Here is a 10,448-nt window from a genome sequence, read left to right as displayed (position 1 = left end):
GTAAGCAGTTGATTTCATTTTGTTGGGTAGAATTTTATTTGAGTTACATGTCTGGTTATTGATAATATCCCTTTTTATTAGCTAGAGTTTATTTCGCAAACTTCCTTCTTCATTTCAGAATTTGTGGCAGTTTGTGATGGTTGAGAATGTTGGTTTTCTGGGGTCTGATAACTCAAAATTGAAAGATAAAGGAGATAGACTTTTGTGCTAACGTAGTTGACCTAGAGTCAGCTCCACTGTATTGAAGTCCAGAGGGTAAGATTCTCTGAACTGCCCTGATTTCAGAGCCCTTACCTTGCCATTTCTCAGGAATTTATGGTTTTCTTGAGGAAAGTTCGTTGTTTCATCAAATATTAGTCCTCACACTGACCCTTTAAAGCATATTTACTGACTTGGTTTTCCCTTTTCCTGACTTGGCCAGTTCTTCTCTGCTGCCCTCTCTTTGCCCCCTGGTCTAGGGCCTGCCTGTGCCCACTTCGCCACTTGTTGCTTCCATGGATGCTGTGCTGTTTGCAAGCAGCAGTAGCCTGGTAACATATTATGCTCCTTTGAATAGAAAATGCTTCTGACTCTTGGAGGAAAAGAAAACCCTAAATTGACAGACTTTAAACTGTAATTGTGGTTCCCACAGATAATTGAAATCCCGAGGCCTTCATTTTTCTCATTTGCATCAAACACACCCTGAGCCCACTTAGGTGAGACTGCCTTGGATTAATCTAAAAGTTCTCTTTGACGCCTGCACATACCACATTCACTTGCATGTGAGAAATAAGTGTATCATTAGGATAATCGTGCGTCTCTGGGATGGGTTCCTAGCTCTGTGGGATGTCCAGGAAATCAAGGTTAACAATGAGTATGAATTGGTGTCTACATCCAGACTAGAACCGGAAGCCAAGATATATATACTATGATCTTTCCATTGTTTGTCTTTGGGGGAGATGAGAGTGGGTGACTCAGGCAGCCCTCCATTCTGGGTTTCCTAGAACAGAGGTCCTTCTGTCCCTTGGATGCCCCAGAGCACTTCCAGGCCTCTCAAGCCAGTTGCTGGGGTCTTGTGGCTGTGCTGCTCAAAAGACATTTATGAGAAGCTCAGTGTCGTCATGGGCTTTGTGGTTGGAGCCTGGGAATGGGTATAATAAAATGCATATAATAATAATGGGTATAATAAAATCATTAGGAAAAAATTATGGAATATTGAAATAGAATTTATTTTGTCAGTTTAAAATGCACATGGTTTGAAACATCAAGTAATGTAGGACAGCATATGATGAAGTGCAGGAGTGCCCTGTCCTGTCTTATACCAGCTCCTCTATCCTTCAGAAGAACCAGTTTTAACTTTCAGCTCTTTCTCTTTTAAAAATATTTATTTATTTATTTGGCTGCACTGGTTTTAATTGTGGCACATGGAGCCTAGTTCCCTGACTAGGAATCGAACCTGGGCCCCCTGCACTGGAAGCATGGAGTCTTAGCCAAGGAAGTCCTTTAACTCTCTCTTTTATTGTGCATATTTCTATTTCTTGATATATCAGTTATAGGTATTATTTACTAATTTTCTTCCCCCCAAAAATGAGGGCTTTGCTTATTAGTTCTAGCCCCCCTCCACACCCCCCAAATATACTCATGGCATTATTTTCGGTTCCTCTTTTAGTTCCCTTTGTGATTTAATGCGCCAGCATCTCTTATAACTTGTTTTATTTATGAAGACAGTATCTTTTTGACTCTGGTGCATCTAGAGCAAAAACTGAGGGCTCAGGATGGGAGTAGGTAGGCTTAGGCCAGTGCACAGGGCTCTCAGCAGTGTCAGGCTGGAAGATTGCTGATCGTAAATGTTCTGGGGAAGTAATCCTCCATTCTCTGTTTTCCTCATGGGCCAAAGCTAATGTTGAGATAATCTGAAATGTTTTATTGTGGATTTTAACATAATTTTTGCCTTTTTTATGTTTTACAGAAATAAAATAATTGCCTTTAATAGATGATAATGAAAATACAGAAGAAAGAGAAGCAGGTAAGAGATCACCTATCTTTTAAGTGAGTGAATCCAGCTCATACTGGTGCTTTGCTGTTTTTTTCTTTAAACAAGAGGAGATGCTGGCAGTTGTGGCTTCTCTCTCAGCCTCTGGTGGTTACCCTGATTCCTGTGTTTTCCATTCTCCACATGGTAACTGAGAGCTCTGTCCTGAAGGACTTAATATATAGATTTGTACTGTGCTCAGGTCAGCTCCATATAGAATAACTGTAATGAAGACTGTAAGTCAGAATGACTCAAAATAAGCTATGTGAAAAAGAGATGTTTTCTCCTGCAGAAAATAGTGAACCTCTCAATAATTTGGCACTGTTTGGTTTCCTGAAGGGGAGAGGAGTTGATAAAACATTTGGCCCCTGTGACCCATCCTGCTAAGATCTTTTTCTTCAGTTGGTATCATAGTTCTGTGTTCCAGGTGGTTCCCTATTCAGAGCAACCCAGAGACCTAAACCAGTGAGGCCCAGGGAGGTGAGATGAGGGGACCAGCTTCAATATCCTGGAATTGGGCTGGTTTTCCTTGTACAGAATTGATGACAACCTGGCAACCGGGGAGGTCTGAGTCTCTGCTCTTCAGCTGGAACCCGTGCACAGAGGTTGGGTGGGACCACCTACTTTCCTCTCTGCTTCTATAGAGCACTCAGTAGTCGAATACAGGGTGGTCTAGGGATATGGTTCCAAGGACAACCCTTTGTTCTGTCTCCAGCAGATAGGTCCTTGTGAAACCAAACTAAAGCAGCCTGTTCTAGGAAATAATTGACTCATCTGCTGCCTAAAGGCTGTCTACACTCCCGATTTCTTCCTGTCCTAGCTCTTTAGAGTCAAAAGTTACCAGACAAACACTGCAGACCATGCAGTTCCATCTGCCAGAATTTTCTGCTATGGGTATACTCAGACAAGTGTGCAAAACTGTGTGTATGGCTTTATGGCTGCTTTGTTTATAAGAGCAAAAATGGAAAAGAACTTACGTGTTCATTAAAAAGGGGACTATAGGAAAGCTTCATTTTACTGTCACAGATACTGCTTTTTTTTTTTTTAATGGAATGTTTGTGGCACCCCTGACTTGAGCAAGTCTAACAGGGCCATTTTTCAAATAGCATTTGCTCACTTCACGTCTCGGTGTCACGTTTTGGTAATTCTGTCAATATTTCAGGCCTTTTCATTGCTATTTTGTTATGGTGATCTGAGATCCATGATCTTTGTGTTACTATTGTAATTGTTTTGGGGTGCCAGGAACTGCACCCATGTGAGACAGTGAACTTCATGGATGAATGTGTGTGTGCTCACTGCTCCACTGAGTGGCTGTTCCTCCACCGTTCACCTCCTCTGGCTTCTGAACCCAAGAAACAGCCATTCCTCGAGGCGCAGCAATATGGAAATTAGGCCACTTAATAACCCTACAACGGCCTCTAGGTGTTCAGGTGAAAGGAAGAGTTGCTTGGCTTTCATTTTCAATCAAAAGCTAAAGGTGATTAAGTTTAGTGAAGAAGGCACATGGGAAGTAGAGACAGGCTAAAATCAAGGCCTCCTATGCTGAAGTTAGCCAGGTTGTGAATGTAAAGGAAGAGTTCTTGGAGGAAATTAAAGGTGCCGCTCCAGTGACCACATCAGTGATGAGCGCACAGCAGGCTTATAGCTGGTGTGGAGGAAGTTTTAGTGGTCTAGGTGGAAGGTCAAGCAAACCACAGCATTCCCTTGAGTCAGAGCTTCATCCACAGCAAAGCCCTAACTCTCTTCAATTCTGTGAAGGCTGACAGAGGTGAGGCAAGTGCCCAAGAAAAGTACAAAGCTAGCAGAGGTTGGCTTATGAGGTTTAAGGAGAGAAGCCATCTCCGTAACATAAGAATGCAAGGTGAAGCAGCAAGTGCAGATATAGAAGCTGCAGCAAGTTACGCAGAAGATCTAGCTCATGTGATCCGTGAAGGTGACTACGCCACACAACAGATTTTCAATTTAGACAAATCAGCCTTCATTGGAAGAAGATGCCGTTTAGGACTTTCATTGCTAGAGAGGAGAAGTCAGTGCCTGTCTTCAAAGCTTCAAAAGACAGGCTGACTCTTTTGTTAGGGGCTAATTCAGCTGGTGACTTGAAGTTGAAGCCAGTGCTCATGTGCCATCCTGAAACTACTAGGGCCCTTAAAAATTGAGCTAAATCTACTCTGCCTATAGTCTCTAAATGAAAATTACGTAGCCTGGATGACAGCACATGTGTTTACAGCATAGTTTACTGTTGAGTCCTGCTGCTCAGAAAAAAATGACTGCTCGTTGACAACGCCCATGGTCACTCCAGAGCTCTCTGATGGAGTTGTATGGCGAGATTAATGGTATTTTCAGGTCTGCTAACACAGCATCCATTCTGCAGCCTTTGGATCAAGAAGTAATTTGACTTTCAAATCTTATTATTTAGGACATGTATTTTGTAAGGCCATAGCTGCCATCGATAGCGATTCCTCTGATGGATCTGGACAAAGCAAATTGAAAGCCTTCTGGAAAGGATTCACCATTCTAGATACTGTGAAGAACATTTGTGATTCACAGGAAGAGGTCAAAATGTCAACATTAACAGGGATTTAGGAGAAGTTGATTCCAACCTTCATGGGTGACTTTGAGGGGTTCAAGACTTTAGTGGCGGAAATAACTGTAACTGTGGTGGAGAACTAGAAGTGGAGCCTGAAGAAGGGACTGAATTGCTGCAATCTCATGATAAAACTGAACAAATGAGGAGTTGCTTCTTATGATGAGCAAAGAAAGTGATTTGAGATGGAAACTGCTGCTGGTGAAGAAGGTTTGAAATGGCAACAAAGGATTTAGAATATTGCACACTTAGTTGATAAAACAGCGGCAGGGCTTGAGAGGCTCGATTCCAATTTTAAAAGTTGTACTGTGGGTAAAACACTGTCAGACAGCACTGCATGCTACCGAAAACTCTGAAAGGAAGACTCCATCGATGTGGTAAGCCTTATTGTCGTCTTATATTAATAAATTGCCACAGCCACCCCAGCCTTCAGCAGCCAGCACCCTGATCAGTCAGTAGCCATCATCATCAAGGCAAGACCCTTTATCAGCAAAAGGAATAGAACTTGCTAAAGGCTCAGATGATGGTTAGCATTTTTTTTAGCAATAAAGTGTTTTTAAATTAAGGTATGTACATTGTTCTTTTTTAGAAATAATGCTATTGCATATTATTTTAATAGACTTCAATATACTGTTCAGTTCAGTTCAGTTCAGTCACTCAGTCATGTCTGACTTTTTGTGACCTCATGAATCGCAGCACGTCAGGCCTCCCTGTCCATCACCAACTCCCGGAATTCTCTCAAACTCAAGTCCATCGATGATGCCATCCAGCCATCTCATCCTCTGTTGTCCCCTTTTCCTCCTGGCCCCAATCTCTCCCAGCATCAGGGTCTTTTCCAATGAGTCAGCTTGTCGCATGAGGTGGCCGAAGTACTGGAGTTTCAGCTTACCATCATTCCTTCCAAAGAACACCCAGGGCTGATCTTTAGAATGGACTGGTTGGATCACCTTGCAGTCCAAGGGACTCTCAAGAGTCTTCTCCAACACCACAGTTCAAAAGCATCAATTCTTCGGCGCTCAGCCTTCTTCACAGTCCAACTCTCACATCCATACATGACCACTGGAAAAACCATAGCCTTGACTAGACGGCCCTTTGTTGGCAAAGTAATGTCTCTGCTTTTGAATATTGCTATCTAGGTTGGTCATAACTTTTCTTCCAAGGAGTAAGCGTCTTTTAATTTCATTTTTGGGGTCCAGTATACTGTTAACATAACTTTTATATGCACTAAGAAGCCAAAAACTGTGTGATGCACTTCACTATGATACTTGTTTTATGTGGTGGTCTGGAACTGATCCTGCAGTGTCTGTGAGGCAGGTCTGTGTTTACATCATAGCCGGTGCCAGTGGAATATTATGCTGCTGTTCAGAAGAACACATTACTTGAAGAGAATCCCAAACCCTCAAACTATTGTCATTTATGATATATGGGCAGATTTATAATTCTTAAAACAGTCTGCATATTTAAATTTTTTAAACACTATTTAAAGTAAGCTTTCATGTCAGTAAAAAACAGTTCAGTTCAGTCGCTCAGTCTTTGCAACCCTGTGGACTGCAGCACGCCAAGTTTCCTTGTCCATCACCAGCTCCCGGAGCTTGCTCAGTCTCACGTCCATCAAGTCAGTGATGCCATCCAACCATCTCATCCTCTGTCGTCCCCTTCTCCTCCTGCCATCAATCTTTCCCAGCATCAGGGTCTTTTCCATTGAGTCAGTTCTTCACAACAGGTGGCCAAAACAAACAAAAAAATGTTCTTTATCAAAATTATTCCAACATGAATTTTCACAGTCACATTAAGACCTTTGATATGTCAGCTGGCTATTATGTAGCCTCAGTGAGATGGGTTTTCATTTAGACCTTATAGTCAGTGTTGATGGATAGTACAGGGTTCTTACTTAAGAGTTAGGTGGGGTGGAGAAGCAAGTTAATTAAGTGGAGCAGTTGCTGCTGCTTCTCTTCCAAGTACTGGTGATAGGCCATACAGATGCCTGAACTGAAAGATGCTGCCAAGCATGAAAATAAAAAAAAAACCTTCCCACCAAAGCAGTCCACAGGCTTGCAAACTGATCTTTGGACATGCCTTAGCATATTTTCATTTTTGTTACTGCCTTAATTCATTTTGTGCCCTGAAACATATACTTGAGAGGTCAGAGCAAAGTGACTGACTGTACAGGAACACTGACTGCGTGAGGTATGATAGCTGAGACTAAGATGATGGAGCCTGAAGAAGGGAAGATTTAGAAGGATCTTGTGGAGAAGAGGTTAACTGTATCTATCTGTCTCATCTGAGGATGAGTATGGACACATGTGGAGAGTTACAGGTGGCCAGGGTATAGCTCCAGCTGAAGAAGACCGTCCTGAGAAGTTGAGCTGCTCAGCTGTGTCCTGTACCTTGTGGGCAGTAAGCTCTCTGCCCCTGGAGAGGCTGGAGAGCCGTTTGCTTGGGTGTCAGAGGCCAGGAGATGGGAGCCTGGGCTAGATGGCCTCCGAGGTCCATCCTCACTAGAATCCTAGGGCTTACCGTGTATGGTATTTATCTGTTGGTACCAGAATAAAAAGTAGATACAATTTCTAAGCAGATACAATTTTTAATTAAAATATATAATTATATATTACATAGTGGTTCTTTCAGCTCATGTTACTGATAACGCTCAGTATGTCACTAGCTGAGACAGACACAAGGGAACTTTTTAAAAACAGAAATAAGCTGCTGAGTTTTAAATTCTACGAATAAAGTGACGCTGAATCTATTTACATGTAGGAAACCCTGGAAGAAAGACTACCACGTTTCAACAGCAAATAGCATTTCCTCATCTCCCTTCCTGGCCAGAGGAGTCTGGGGAGCTCTGGTAACGAGGCCTTGGGCCAACATCAAAGTGGTGACGAGTGTCAGTATAGCTGCAGAGAATTGCCTTCCTCTATTTAACTGGGATTCACTCTCAGGAAAACTAGCCCAAAGCTGGTATTCTGAGCATTATGAAAAGAAGCAGAAGTAACAGCAGTGAACTTCTTTCCACTGTTGATACGGTTTATAGTCTTCTCATTAACTCACTGTCTGGTTTCTTAATGAGCTAGCTCATCCTTTTACCACTGATACAGTTTTGGAGAAATTTTCCAAGTTTGGAGAAACTGTATAACACTTAGTGACCAAAGATCAAAAGTTCTCATTTGCGGAGGGAAAAGGAAATACAGTACCCGGTGCCAACAAGATACATCCTTAGGATGGAGGTTGTAAGTCTTCTGGTAGCTGCCAAGTGCGTAATAGATATTCTTTAACCCTTATCTTGGGGTCCTTCTGGGTAGTTTTGGAAAGTCTGAGGTCCCTTATTTAATCTTCAACGTTCTGCTAGATTGATTGATTCTTCATGTATTCTCTCATTCTGTTCTGGAAAACAAATGGATTTGTAAAGAGATGGATAGAAGAGGAAAGAGTTAACAGTTTTCTGCGGAAAGGTTAGGGAGATAAAGTGGTGCTGGGCAGTGGATGATGGAGATAAAGTAGAGGTGCTTAGAGAGTCTTGCTAATTCTGATTCTAAGTTTGGTGTATCCAGCGCGTGAGGCAGCATCGTGAAGGAGTCAAGAGCAGTGGCTCTTAAAACCAGGCATCAAATCTGATCTCAAATGGCAAGTCTACTGCTCACGAGCTGTGTGACTTTGGGCGAGTTAACTCACCTCTCTGAGCTTCTCTAGAAGATGAAGTTGTAGTTGGAACCATAATATACTTCCTCTTCGAGCTGTTTAGAGACGTAATCTGTTTAAGAATACTCAGTCCTTAGTAAAATCAGGTATTACTATGATCATTGCTGGCATCTGTTTTGTCCTTCAGATATCAAAACAGTGCTGAATACTCAGAGTAGCTGTGACTAGGGTGTATGAAAAGCACCATTCCCTGTCCACACATGCGGTGTTCCTGACTCTAGGCCCTGGTCTTTCTGGGCTTTGGTATGTGGCAGTGCGGTTGGCCAGGGTTTGCTGAAGTTCTGGGCTCAGAGGCCCTGGTAGCCTAAGCCTACAGTGAAATTCCAGGTGGAACAGAAAGGAAATCAGTCTTATTTTTCTGTATTTGTTGACCTACTTAGTTTAGAAGATGCCACAAAAACATTCTAGAAGAGGCCTCCCCTAGCCTCGGATGAAGCAAACATCATTCCACTTGGACAGATTTAGAGAACTGAATCACTTTGAACTTTTGGTTTCTCCATTAAGGCCATAGTTGTTTGAAAATAAAACTCGTAGTTTCTAGAAACAACACTTGTTAACAAACAGGCACTTATCAAATGGTTTCCCTCTCTCTCGCTCTTTTCTTGTTGGCATCTAAATTTGATAATCTGCCTGCTCCCCCGCCCCATTTTTGTTACTGCTGCCTGGAATTGACAAGGTTTAGGTTGAGTTTGCCTAAAGATATATTTAGCGATGTTGACTTTCTACGATTCCTGGAACATTGTAAGATAAAAACCCAACACCACCCTGTACCCTGTTTTAATGTGGAAATAGAGATGGGGACCAGGAATGACCAGGTTCAAGGGTTTTGGGGTGGATGTGTTTTGTAGAAATGACACCACCAGATGTGTTGATCACTCTTCAGTTCTTAGCTTACCTGCTCCTCAGCAGCATTTGACACCTGTGAGCGTTCTGTCCTAAAATGCGCTCATCCTCAGGTGTCTGTGAAGCCGCACTTTCTTGCCCTTTTCCCGCTGTATCACTGGCCTGATGATGCTCCTTCCCACATAGTGTATAGGTTCTTCCCCCTCTGGGAACCGTAAGCATTAGTGTTCCTCAGGTTAGGCCCTGTTCCCTCTTCTCTCTTTATCCATTCTTCCTGGGCAGTCCAATGTACTCTTCTGGAAATTTCTCTTGGAAAGTATATCCAAGAGCCTCCTGGACACCTGCACCTTACATACCTAAGGTTTCCAGCTTAGATCCCTGAAACGGAACTCTTCCCCTGGTGCTAACCAGCTGTGACTGTGGGAGAAGAGACACAGGATTGAAATGGCTGCTTTACCGCCCAGAGCACATATGCTGAATACAGGGGTAAAACTCAAGGAACACAGAGGGGACACACACACGCACACTCTCTCTCTCACACATACACACCCGCTCGCTCACTCACTCTGATTCTCTGATACTCTCTCTCCTCAGATGAATATGCTGAATGCAGGGAAAAAACTCAGCACAGAGCGGGGACACACACACACTGACACTCTCCCTCCTCAGATGAGTCTTGCCATCTCAGCACAAATCTTTGTGCTGAATGATGAGTGTCCCAGTGCAACTGCAGCATAAAAAGGCAAGGATATGTGGGGTTTTCCGTCTTTACTGTGTTCCACAGTCAGGTAACTATGAGAAATACTCTTTCAGATGAAAGAGAAGGCAAAAATATAAGCCAATTCTAATTTTAATTGGGAAGTAGGTTTGCCACCTGAAATGTCCACAGACCCAACTTGTTAATAGGAGCGATTGCTTCTTATTTTGTATTTTAATTTTTGTTATTTGGACTTAAAGAAAAAAAAGACAGGTCTCAAACTTAGCTAAGCTTTTCTGCTTACTTTTCTATCTAACTGATTTCTTTAGGTTAAGTTAGTCTGCACGTAGAGCACAGGCTTCCTTGGTGGCTCAGTGGTGAAGAATCCTGCCTGCCAATGCAGGAGACGCGGGTTCGATCCCTGGGTGGGGGGGATTTCCTGGAGAAGGAAATGGCACCCCACTCCAGTATTCTTGCCCGGAAAATCCTGTGGACGGAGGAGCCTGGTACGCTGCAGTCCATGGGGTTGCAAAAGAATCGACTAAACACCAGCACACAGAACACCGTCTTCTCCCTGGGGATGCGGGAGGCCCTGAGGCAGACTGGCAACAGGGCCC

The 10,448-nt window shown here is 43.0% G+C and overlaps 1 protein-coding gene across 1 annotated transcript in view; it reads left to right on the top strand.

The window, feature by feature from the left end:
- The first annotated feature begins 1,946 nt into the window (after positions 1 to 1,946).
- The window catches only part of CHD6 (chromodomain helicase DNA binding protein 6), a 148,010-nt gene continuing 139,508 nt past the window's right edge, over positions 1,947 to 10,448 (top strand). Inside the window, exon 1 of the mRNA XM_052651301.1 lies at positions 1,947 to 2,005. Coding sequence (XP_052507261.1) covers positions 1,973 to 2,005 — 33 coding nt within the window. The 5' untranslated portion in view covers positions 1,947 to 1,972. The remainder of the gene's footprint in view (positions 2,006 to 10,448) is intronic.

Source organism: Budorcas taxicolor, chromosome 13 (assembly GCF_023091745.1).
Source record: "Budorcas taxicolor isolate Tak-1 chromosome 13, Takin1.1, whole genome shotgun sequence".
NCBI classification, from domain to species: Eukaryota; Metazoa; Chordata; class Mammalia; order Artiodactyla; family Bovidae; genus Budorcas; species Budorcas taxicolor.
This window is presented reverse-complemented; position numbering and strand designations above follow the sequence as displayed.